The sequence below is a fragment of the Harpia harpyja genome, chromosome 22, assembly GCF_026419915.1.
Source record: "Harpia harpyja isolate bHarHar1 chromosome 22, bHarHar1 primary haplotype, whole genome shotgun sequence".
NCBI lineage: Eukaryota > Metazoa > Chordata > Aves > Accipitriformes > Accipitridae > Harpia > Harpia harpyja.
Window position 1 is genome coordinate 14,465,813 of NC_068961.1, and position 12,482 is coordinate 14,478,294.

General features: G+C 37.1%; 2 protein-coding genes across 5 annotated transcripts in view; both read right to left on the minus strand.

Moving 5' to 3' along the window:
- TXNDC9 (thioredoxin domain containing 9) overlaps nt 1-12,482 on the minus strand; it is a 186,128-nt gene that overhangs the window by 95,312 nt on the left and 78,334 nt on the right. The window lies entirely within an intron of this gene.
- REV1 (REV1 DNA directed polymerase) overlaps nt 1-12,482 on the minus strand; it is a 62,581-nt gene that overhangs the window by 41,099 nt on the left and 9,000 nt on the right. For 3 of the 4 annotated variants that reach the window (XM_052773579.1, XM_052773576.1, XM_052773574.1), the window contains exons 2-4: nt 7,037-7,103; nt 6,105-6,231; nt 4,153-4,321 (exon numbers count right to left, since the gene is read on the minus strand). In XM_052773579.1, coding sequence (XP_052629539.1) covers nt 4,153-4,321; nt 6,105-6,231; nt 7,037-7,093 — 353 coding nt within the window. In that variant the 5' untranslated portion in view covers nt 7,094-7,103. Of the gene's footprint in view, nt 1-4,152; nt 4,322-6,104; nt 6,232-7,036; nt 7,104-8,754; nt 8,864-12,482 lie in introns of all 4 variants that reach the window. The other variant, XM_052773575.1, reaches the window with a different exon arrangement.

Below are 12,482 nucleotides of genomic sequence, written 5' to 3' on the forward strand. Positions count from 1 at the left end.
CCAAGCAGAACAAAACCAGGTTCCTCAGCCTCTTGTCATACATCACATGTTCCAGGCCCCTATTCATGTTGGTGGTTCTCCTCTGAACTCACTCCAGTTTGTCAGTATCTTTCTTGTACCAAGAAGCCCGAAATCACAGATTGGAAGATGTAGCTTCAGAACTGCAGAACAGATTGGAAGAACCACTTCCCTTGACCTGCTGGCTGTGGTGTTGCTAATGTAACCCAGTATGCTGTTAGCCTTTATCTCCACAAGGGCACACCTGCTACTCCATGGTCAACTTGTAGTCCACCAGGACCCTTAAGTCCTTCCCTACAAGGGTGTGTCTTGGCCAGTGAGTCCCTAGCTTGTCTGGTTGCATGGAATTAATTCTGTCCCATGTGCAGGACTCTGCATTTGACTTTGCTGAATTTCACGGCTTCTGTCATCCCATTCCTCCAGTTTGTTGAGACTCTCCAAAGGGCAGCCCTGCTCACCACTGTATCAACTATTCCCTTCTATTTGTTGTCATCCACAAACTTGCTGAAGGTACTTTCCACTGCATCACCAATGTCCACATTGTTAATGAAGACATTAAACTGCATTTGTCCCAGTATCAACCCTTCAGAAATGCCACTTGTAACCATTTGCTAGTTTTGACTCTGAACTGTTGACCACTACTGTCTGAGCCAGGCCATTGAGCCAGTTCCTCACCCAGCTAGCAGTCCACTAGCCAATCCATATCTCCCCAATTTGACTAAAAGAATGCAATGGGGGACCGTGTCCAAAGCCCTACTGTAGTCAAAGCAAATGGTATCTACTGCTCTCCTATCATCCAGTCATGTCACCATAGAATTCAACCAGGCTGGTCAGGCATGATTTGCCACCCTAGATATATAGCTTCCAGGAAGGTATCTTCCGTAGTCTTCAGGGACTGTGGTGAAGATGATCACAGTGCAGTTCCCTGGATCCTTCTTTTCTTCCTTTCTGAAGACAGGCATGACATCTGCCTTTTATCCAGTCTTCTGGAAAATCTCCTCTGATTGCCATGAATTTTCAAAGATGACAGAGTGGTGTAGCACCAGTATCAGCCAGCTTCTTCAGCTCTTTTGGATGCATTCTGTCTGGTACTGTAGAGTTGCATACGTCATGTTTCCTTAAGTGAACCATAATTTACGCTTCCTATACCTTTGGTAGCATTTCTTTTCTCCAAACTCTACCGCTAGGTACACAGGCCTTCATGGCATGAAAGTAGACCTTGCCACTAAACACTGAAGAAAAGGCAGTATTGAGTACCTCAACTTTTTCCATTTCCTTTATCATGAGGTTGCCCCACTATTCAACAGCAGGCCTGCTCCATTTGCTTCCGATATAGCTACAAAAGCCATCTCGCTCCCCTTCAATGCTTTGCTAGTTTCCAAAAAAAGTTACTGTGTAAAAGTAATGTGGCATCTCTTCTGAAAGCTGTACTATTTTAAGACTGGTAGCTTTTATTTATTCAAATATTTGCATTCTGAATCCTCATCAGAAAAAAGGAAATTAAGTGAGATGTACCAGACTAGTTTTTTGTTTTTCTGGGGAAATTATTTTAAACTATTTTCTTCACATTTGTGTTAGATTAACAGATCTTTAAGAAAAACAGTCACTCAATCTGAAACTCAGTATAAGGAATCCACACACTCTACGGGTAGCTCTTTTTAGTGGTTAGTTATCCTCAACCTCTGAAAGGTGATTTTATTATAAATGTCAAAGAATGTTTGTTAAAAGAGTATTTAAATTTGAAAGTCAAGCTCTCAGATGACCTTAATTTGGCTTCCATTGCACACTGCACAACAACCTTGCCAAGCTAATTATGTCATTTATTTTTCAAATAAAGGAAGAAAGATTTAGAAAGGAGGTCTGCCTGCAAGTCTCTTCCTTCATTTGTTGCAGGAATGGAGAGGCAGCAAAAACACACAAGGGGAGTGCAAAAAGAATGATTTTGCTGCTAAAGCAACCACATACTACCCTGCAATACTGGATTTTGCAACTACTGTTACCACAGGATCTCTATGTGATGCCAATTAAACCAAAATTCTAGAGCTACTTGCATTTAACAACAGGTTTATGAGAGTCTGACTTTAGACCATAGTTCAGAATGTTCACAGTTCAGAATATACAAAGCTTTTAATGCAGCAATGAACTTCAAAATATGCCTTCCCATCCTTGTATAAGTAAGGCTGAAACATTTTATCTTACATAGTTCACATAGCATATTCCAGATTATTGAGATTTTTTGTGTTTTACCTTAATGTCTTTTTGATGGCTCTCAAACAAAAAATGAAAATAATAGTCATTGTAATAAATGACGTGGCAAGTTCATTAATCTTTGGAAAGCAGACAGATGCTATAGTGATAAGCACCAATAAAAGACAGGAATTAATTATTCATTCCATTATCAGCAAAGAATTTGAGTCACATGCAGTAAGTAAGGAACAGGGTTACAGAGACAAGAAGCAAAACCCAAGTCACCGTATTAGCAATTTGCAGCCTGAACTCAGTCTTTTCTGTGAAGAGAATGTGGCAGGTACCATAGCGAAAAAAGATGGTGTGTGATCATGCAATTAAGGACTAGATCATAATGTGTGCACACAAAGAAATAAATCAAAACTCGGCAGACAAACAACCTTTTGCAACTTTGGATGACAAGACTGAAGATCTAACAACACTGCTTTACCAGCAATTTGTGACAGTAACATTTTAGGGTTGATTCTTAACCAAACTAGAAAAACCCAAATCCATCATATTGCACTAACATGATGTGCACATGAATATTCAACAAATTTGGAACCTCTACATCCACTGCACTGATTTTTACCAACTAATCTACCGAGGAGAACATCATTTGGTATTCCATATGCAGAGATGGAGTATTTAACCAATGAGTGCTCTTCAGTACTGCTGAGAGGAAGGGAAAAAATAAGGGGTTGTTGTGAAATTAGCTTTTATTCCAGATTCTGACATGAACCCTGTTTTACTGAGACGGTGAGCTCCCTGTCTCCTTGTGCCCAACCCCATATATCTGTCTATACTCAGTTCTTCTGACTTATTCTACAGTACAACCTTCTAGAACCAGGAGATGCAGAACCTGAACAGAAGATGACATAAGGAAAATTTTAGGAGATTTCATACATTAGGTTCTAGCAAGTCTCTATTGAATGTATACAAATTGATTTTTCCAACTTGGTTAAAATCATAACGAGCTTTAATGGCATCAATGAAAACAGCCATATCTTTCAAATAAAAACACACCTATCACCAGTTTTCAAAGTCCTTAAACTCATGGGTGAGGCCCTAAAACTGTTTACAAAAATGTACCTAAAGTCTTTTTCAAACTGAGGAACCTATAATTTCTGACTAAAGTTTAAAAAATTTACCTTAAAGATACATGATATGAAACAGCTCAATCCAAAGGGATGAAAATCAGCAAACTGAAAATAAGAACTGCAAATAGCATTTTACAAGCATGTATGCAGAACAGTTCCTTGCCTGTTTCTGCTGGTCATCTAGGGAAGAGGCTAGTTAAGAATAGCATGACACTGACAGAATGATTTCCAGAACATATTCCTGCCTGTTCTATTTCCCATGAGTTCCTCAGGTGGAAGACGACAGATGCAAGCCAGATTAACTGCTCTGAGCCTGGCTATCATAAAACTAGTGGGTTGAGTTTTTTTTCTTTTTGTTTTGTTACAAAGTCACAACATAATAAATGTTTAGATGGATTAATTTCAATTTTATGAAAATGCTTTTCAACTGACATTCTTCTTTATTTACAGATGAAACTTATGCAACACACAAGGCAAGAGTTTAAAAAACAATCACCTGGCACTTATTTAAACATACTGAGATGCAGGCTGATTGAATATTAAATGGAATCAGCAGGGCAATGTTAATTTTCCTGATATGCCTGAGACTTTCTGAATGTTCTTAGTGAAGTTTCTTAAGGAACAATCACTAGGAAGCATATCTTCAATGTAAAAGTGGTATTTTTACTCTGCTGGTGCAAGGACAGGTTTATTTTAAATGAAACCATAATCTCAAAATGCAATCTTCTATAATGCTGTTTTTCCAGATTTTTCTTCTTTTTTTTCCTCTAAAAGGAGAAATCTCCAAAAGCAGTAAACCTAAACTTACCTTTCCATGATCCACTCTGGCCGAACTACTTTTTCTCCTTTCAATTCTTTTATTTTGGCATTTGGAAGATTTGTGGCAATGATGTGAGTTGTTTTTGATCTGGAATAATACACATGGTATTGGCCTCCATGCAACATCATTAGCCGTCTTAATTCATCAGCTGAGGGATCTATAAAATTAAAACCAGAAATATTCCTGTTTTGTGTCAGCAAGTACAGTAAGAAAAACAAGTTTAATTGAGAAATATGCCATCATCAGAAAGAGTGCAAACTATTGTTTTTCTCCTGAAAAGCCTTACAAGTTCTTCAAAGAACAAAGCACAAAAGCATTTCTGAAATGTAGAAAACTGTTTCTGAAGAGACTTGATTCAACATGTAAACATTCTACTTGTTATAGAGGATCTTTCCACAACCTAAATGGGCTGGGGGTGAGGGGCAGAATACTCAAGTAGATTTAATGCTGAAGTACATTAAAAAAACAATTTACATCAACGTAACACAAAATTAGATTAACTCACTTGTCTTTTTACCAGAGTTTGGGAGAGTAGTTTATACCCAGAAGTAATAGAAAAGAATTAACATCAAAAGGGTTTAGCAAAAGCACAGAACTCCTACTATACAATTTCTGATTTACTGAAGCAGTTAACTCACTCTTTCCTTACCAGGTTATTTTTGCATTGTTACAGGGAACAGAGAATACCTTAAAAACTAACATCTCTTCTTATCCCCTCAATCATGTTAAAAAGAGTACTTATTATTTTGCAAGCAGAGTTCGGGGCGGGGGGGGGAAGTTTTAGCTTTTGGAAAACCTTTGCAATGGTGTCACACTGACACTAAAAGGTTTGGGTCAGCACAAACAGAATGTTTTGAAGAGTAAATCTGGCACAAGATACTCAAAAAAAAAAAAATCAATATGGGAAGGAAGAAATTTTTTTTAAAGAATACAGTTACAATTCCTTCCAGTGGCCTACTGTCAACTCTCATAATATTTCTAACACTTGATTATACCTCTAACTTTCAACTAAAAATAGCACACATTTTCTCCAAGCGTTACCTTTCATACTCCAGCCTTTTGGACAACCATCTTGTAAAGCTCTATTTAGGAACTAGCACCCTGAAGAATATGGAAATGCTAGATTTTCACTAAAGAAACTACCTGTATTAAATAACTGATTCAGATGTATTAATAGTTTAACATGTTCACCTTAACCTTTTTCAGTCTGTTTGAGCCCTGTGCTCAAACCAGTACTGCTCCAAATCGTAGAAACTGTACATGTCAGTAATAGTAATAGTCACAACATTCCTGGCATAGGTCCCTGAAAAAGGCTTCTGGGAAATTTCAAGAAGGTTATTAAGCTGCTTCACAGAACCCAGGAGAAATATGAATGTAAGTATGGTAGATTAAAAATCTTACTCCAGTTAACATGCACTATCAGTCCATCACAGACAACGCATATATACGTCTTACCTCTTTTCTTGTTCCTCCTTCAACTATTAATGGGTTCACTGTCTCAAGCATTATGCCACTCTGAGCAAGAAAACCCCAGTATATCCACCCAAACATAAGTTTAATGCATACACTCCAACCATCAATAGTTTGGAAAATTAAAAATTTAATATATGTAGGAGTATGGAGGAAGTTAAAAGGTTTCATTTCATACAATAAGATTGCAGAAAGGTGGAAAAATTTACTCCTATTTCTATCGGTGACCATTCATGTAGATTTAGTAAAGTAATATTTATATTCAGAACCTAAAGCTGATTTTATGTTGAAAACCTTAATCCTGAAATACAAAGGAACATAATATACTAAACACATACAGTAATTGTTATGTATTTGCTGCAAACTGAGTTGCTGCAAACTCATGTGTTTTAGTTCTTCACTCCACTTAGGATGGTAAACAGACACTAGAACAAAACAGAACAGATCCTTAAAAAAAATAAAAGCTTCACCTGTAAAGCCATTGACATAGATGGCGACTCCACTGAAGATACTTGATGAATTTCCATCCCTCTGTATGGCTGAATCTGACCGGAATTGATCCTCCAATTTCTTAACCTTTGCCGACATGTACCCACCCTAGTTTTTAAGTTAAAACAAAACAAAACCAAACCCATGATGCTAGTCTTATTTTCTAACATTTACAGATAGAAACTTGTCAATTATAGACTGGAAAGGTAAGCAGCATTCCTTCAAATTCATTTTGGTTGACATACAAAAGACATACTCTTTTTCCAAATGAAAAATAGTGAATCCTCCACCATAAATTCTTATCTACAAGATAACTGCATCTTGTTACAACATGGCAGGATTTATTTCATACTTCTTTCATCTTATCCCATAAGAAAAAGATTCTATCTGTATAAAAATTCTTATAGAATAAAAAGAATGAAGAAAAAAGAAATATGGGAATGATGCAAGTTTGGATGCTGAATTGGAGGCTCATTGCCTAAAGAAAAAATGTAGAGAATATTCATTAAGCTCCATGTATTTTCAGTTCTTAAATACATATGAGACAGTAGTATTGTAAATATTTATGTAAATTAGGTGCCTCAGTTATTGTTTGTCCCACTATATAGAATGTAGTGGAGACAATCATAAATAGTTTTAAAATTACTTAGTTTAGTTTTTAAACGGGGATTTAAAGCTATTTGAGGGTCTGCACTTATTAACAATGCAATTTAGCGGATTATTGTGAACGAAGACTTCAAAACCTGGTAATTTAAAAAATTTCTTTTGAACTTAATTATGTGTTTTCAAGTGAAGCAAAAGAGTTTAATTTATAGCATACCTTTAGCATATATAACAAAACTGTAAACCCTTTTTAACCACAGTGCCATTTACCTCTTTAAAAAAAAAAAAAGCCACTTGCTTTTGAACATACCCATATTCCCCAGCCATCGCCATCAGCAGCCCGTTTCCGCCATCCACCCTGCCTCATACTGAAGCTTCTGCATAGAAGAACAATGCTTGATCAATTAGATGTTTACTAATACCATCAGTGGCATTTCAATGATGCATTATGGGCCATCTACAGATTATCACAAAGATTACATTTTTCAATGGGCTTCACTGAAGTATATGAGTTACACAGTTAACCTAGGAGTGAAAAATTGCATAAAAATGTAGTTCCTCAATTTTGTAGTAATGCATAATGTAGCTCCTGCTATGTATCAAAAAACCACACATGAACCTTTTGTTTTATTCACCCAGAATACAAAAAACTCATTACAATGTTCAGTTTCCATTATGATTTATTAAATTCTTCCTGCTCATCATACATCTCTTATAAAAAAGGAGTAATTAAAGGTTCTTAAATACAATTGCTACCGTTCATGCAAAATATTGCCCAAGTCAGGAACAAACTCTTATTTCCTATTTGATACTACCTACATGGTGGGATGCAAGCAAACACCTCCTGGTACTCAAGACTAGATTAATTTCACCGATGGATTTACAGCTAATCATAAAGGTCCAAACACTTGTTGCTCCAATGCAATACATCACGTAAAAGCAAAAAAACCAAAGGCCATCTTATGGTCAATGAAAAGCCAGTTGTTTAAATGATCTAGTATGATCTATAGCTAGGTTTGTGATTTGTTTCTTTGGGGATTTTTTTGTTTGTTTGTGTTGCTTAATAATAGATAAATAAATAAATAACTAAATATACCCAACCAGCCAAACCGCAGTTTTCCTTTATGCAAGACACTTATCCCTGGACCATGAGCTGTACACAGCAGTGTCCCCAGATGAGCTATTAGTTGGCTAGAACAGAACTGGTGCAGAGAAAAAGAAATGTTTTGGACTGTGGCCAACTGTTCACTGCACCCCAGTGATTCACATTAACTATAGCTGTTGTAACACCAATTTTAAAATATTGATTAATGATGTAGTAGGATCATGAGGTCACTGCCTGCTATTACATCTCTCACTTTCTACTCTAACCAGTTCCCTAAATAAAAACAGTTTTGTCTTTTAGGGCTATGAGCTCTTTGAGTGTGAGGACAGGACACTAAAACTAAAAGGAAGAAGATTTAAGTCAGTCACCTTTATTTTATTAAATATTTAACTTCTATTCCTTTACCCTCCATAAAAATGCACAAAACTACAGTTAATACACAGAAGGAAGTCAACTGGTTTTTTTCATCCTTGTCTGCTTTTGAGAAGATACCTATTCTCTGGACTATCCATAGCGTCATCCAGTAACACAGCACATAAGCTTCACTCAGCCTCCAGCCTACCAGAAAGCACAGAGAGTTGTGCATGGAGATAACAACGCATTTTGGTCAACTAGGACATTTTCCTATCCAGGCCTTCTACTGCACTGTTCTGGAGACTGCCTCATTTATCACATTAAAATTTTGTTTACTCTGAACCTGGCTGAAAGTTGAATTCTAGCTTTTGTCTCTTAAATCCCTTTTCTTCTAGAGTTACCAAGCAGGCATAGTCTGAAATCCAGTTAAACCACCCTGGATTGCAGGCAAGTTTGATTACAGAACAAGACACAGCCACAGGAAAGTTTTCATAAATTATTTTCATGGAATACTGCAAATATGGCAAATTAAGCAACCATAGAATTACAGTCAAAGCAGGTATAACTACCTTGAAAAGACAAGCTTCAGTTGTATGTTTCAGGACCTCTGCAAACACAGGAAGATCATGATGCACCTGGTTCTATTATTCTTATAGTTGCTGTAATTTGATACTTTACCTACACGCATGTATATAATTATGAAGATTAATCACATGTCAAGGAGATAAGCTCTACACCAACAACCAAAACAAAGCAACCCCTCTTTAGTATGTTGTATTTTCTCTCTAGGTACCTGCATTTCTTACCCAGAGACCAATTTCCAAGACACCGGGCTTTCTGAAACGAATTTTTAGTGGTTTGGATTATATCGCATAGACACCACAGAACTCTTAAGGAGCAGTGAGAAAAATGAGAGGAGACGAGCTAGATGACCACATGAAACACAATATTGACTTTTTTCCTGTAGAGGACAGTGCATACTGGAAATGGCTAGATGGTTTCTTTCATATGGAAAATTTGTATTTTTCCATCAGCTGAAGTCAACTGTAATTCAAATCTATCACTTCTGGCTAAGAAGTTCTTGGAGAAAACAGAAAAGTAAGTTCAAGAAAAAAAAAATAATGGAAATGTCATCTAGCGTTTTTAGATACTAAGGTATCAGTGTATGAGCTCATAAGAGACACCAGAAGTTTAACTACTGATTACCCTTCCTCCTTAATAAATGTTGACAAAGTCTTAAAGGGTGGCTACAACAAGGACAGAAACTCTCTCTTCACAAGGAGCCATACAGAGAGGACAAGAGGCAAGGGGTACAAGTTGAACCAGGAGGGGTTTCACCTTGATATAAGAAAGAAATTTTTTACAGTGAGAACAATCAATCACTGGAACAACGTCCCCAGGGACACAGTAAAGCCCACATCATTAGAGGTTTTCAAGCTGCAACTGAACAGGGTGCTAGATAATCTCATCCAGGCTTCCCTACCCATGAAAGGTTGGACTAGATAGTCTTTCAAAGTCCCTTGCAATCTGGGCTATGATTCTAAGTCTATCAAAAAGAAAGTCTCATACAAAAAGAAATTCTTACTCTGAAAAAAACCAAAGAACCTTCAAGACTGTATGAAATGCACACTGTAAGTCATCACAACATCAGTCTAACAAAGATGTTCTTTATTCCAATCACTGAGTTCTTGAGAAGATAGGATTTGATAGGTAGTTAACTCTGACCCCTATTGTAGACAACCTCTTGCTTAAACTAAAATATCTAATGCCTGATAAACTGAAGAACTGCCTTCATGAGGGTAAGCTTTTCTGAAACCTTGAAACACATTTAACTTTTATTCAGGACACTGGGAGGTGAGGAAGAAAGATGTCTAGTCTAAAAGCTGTTAGATCAGAACACCACAACCAGTGGGGCCAATCAAAATCAGAATCATGGGTATGTGCCTGGTTTGATTAAAACTAGAAATCAGAAAACAAAACTACTTCAGGTTAGTGTGTTAAAAACATGACACATCAACTGCTCAAAAGTTGTCTTCCTAGAGCCTGCAAAACTAGAGAAGCTAGGCTGTAATGCCTACTTACAACATCTGATAATGATTTACCATTTCCTTGGCAGATACGATTTTTGACTCAGCCAGTCCACTTAAATTCTAAACACAGGAATTAGGAACATGGTACTTCAGTGATTACTAGATGCCTCTGGCTCAAGTCTTGAGAGTCATGGATTATTTTCTTACAGCTGATATGAAAACCCAGGAGGCTAATTTCTCCCTTTGTAGTTCCAGGAACTAAATGATGAACCAAGGTTTCAGGACTAAGGAGAATCCCCACTGCTAAAGACTTGTGCTTACAGTGAGAATTTTTCCTTGAGAATGAAGACAACCTCTACAGCTGCCTTGCTGAAACCTAAGGAACAAATAAGTGTGACAGACAATCAGAGGAAGAGTTAAGCAAGATTTGAAACATGCTTACTGGTTCATGAAATAAGAAATGTAAAGATGATACGATGCTCCCGCTATAGGAATCATGATGAAGGGATAAGTAAGAGAAATGCTTTGTAAAGAATCCTTGAAGTGGGGGCTGGGGATGGTGGTAGAAATCAAGACAGGGGACTTAAACACCCATCACAAGCAGGCCAATTTTAGACAAGAGTTCATGTTTTCTGTGATTACAGTATCTAACTTGTTTCAGAACAGTTTTCTCTGTTTTCACAAACTCAAGAGCACAAATGCACAGTGACTCAGTGAAAGTGAACCACTATAATTACCAGTTTTCAGGGTATCTCCAGAGCCTGAAGAACAAGCTATAGTGACCCTTTGCCCAGAGAAAAAGCTTTTTAAATAAAACTGAAATGGTCATAGCCTGGACCTGTGAATGCAAAGAAATCTTCAACAAACTGAAACTGCACAAAAGCCTGTAAAGGTAGAAATAGTATTCCTAGGAACAGAATCCAAGTTTTCAGTGCAAGAGAAATAACATTTCAAGGAAAAAAAAGTCAAGTTAAGAACTCCTGTGATCAAAATTAACATAATTTGGCCCTGCATCTCTTTCTAGACCACATACAAATGGTAAAACCTTACCATTGCACAAAATAGGGTTCTTTAAAATTCAAATTTCTATTGGGTGATCCTTTTCAAAACTGAAGCTAGAAGAGAAACCAAGAGTTTTTATGCTTTGTAAATGACTGGTGGCTCAGAAATACTCAATACAGCTCACTAGGAAAATATATGCAACATCCCTTTGCACACTGCTTCATAGGCCTAGCATTATACTTCCCAATCCACAAGCACTTAATCCTATTATTAAAGACTGTTAATCAAAGCCTACAGATCAGGTAACGGAATGAAATGTTAAGTCTACATTTTATGAATTCTATAAACACATCTGAGCGTATAGAAGAGTTGCACAGCAACTGTGAGATTTTAGATCACAAAAAAAGGAACGTAGATGTGAATGTTGATGTTAATATTTGTTTTAATCTCATCTGTAGCACATACAGTCTGATGCAGGGAAGTTATTTCTTTAAAATACTTTAAATTCAGGATGGTATGGTTGGAAGACAAGTCACTTTCCATTATCTTGGGCAGTTGGGATAACACAGATAACGGAAAAACCCAGACCAAACCACAGGTATTATGGGGAAAAACGCTTGGGAGCACAGAATACAGACCTCAATGACTCTGTAAGAAGTGAACATGGATCCCGATAGGCTTTTTAATTCCAGGTCAGTACCAGTCCTGCCCAAACTTGAGTTGTTTCTGCCATACTCTTCAGCATTCCCTTTTCCAGGTATATAACACAAAGACGTTTCTGCTGCCTCTTCAAGTAGCCAACTTGAATCTGGCAGAACAGACACAAAGACGTTTCTGCTGCCTCTTCAAGTAACCAACTTGAATCTGGCAGAACATACACTTTATGGCTCTGTACTACAGCAAAGCATATTAACTATTTCCAAAGACAAAATGAGGCTGCACTGTGACTCAACAAACAACCCTGCCAAACTTGTGTCTAAATACATGGCACAAGTAACTTCTAATCCACATAATCCAATTTCGGGTAACTGAAAGCTGAGTGAAAGTATAACACACTGTAACAGCTATTTTGCATTTCTGACCAGAGTGAACATCCTGTCAATGTCCTCTAATGCAAAAGAACTTGATTTAATTAACATATTCAAACACCACAAGCCTTATTCTTGAAGGTATAACTCTACTGCTAACGGAAGTATGGATATCTTGGGCCACTGCTAATGAGTATCAGAATCTTTTGCTTGAACTGTAGATTGAATCCATCCCAG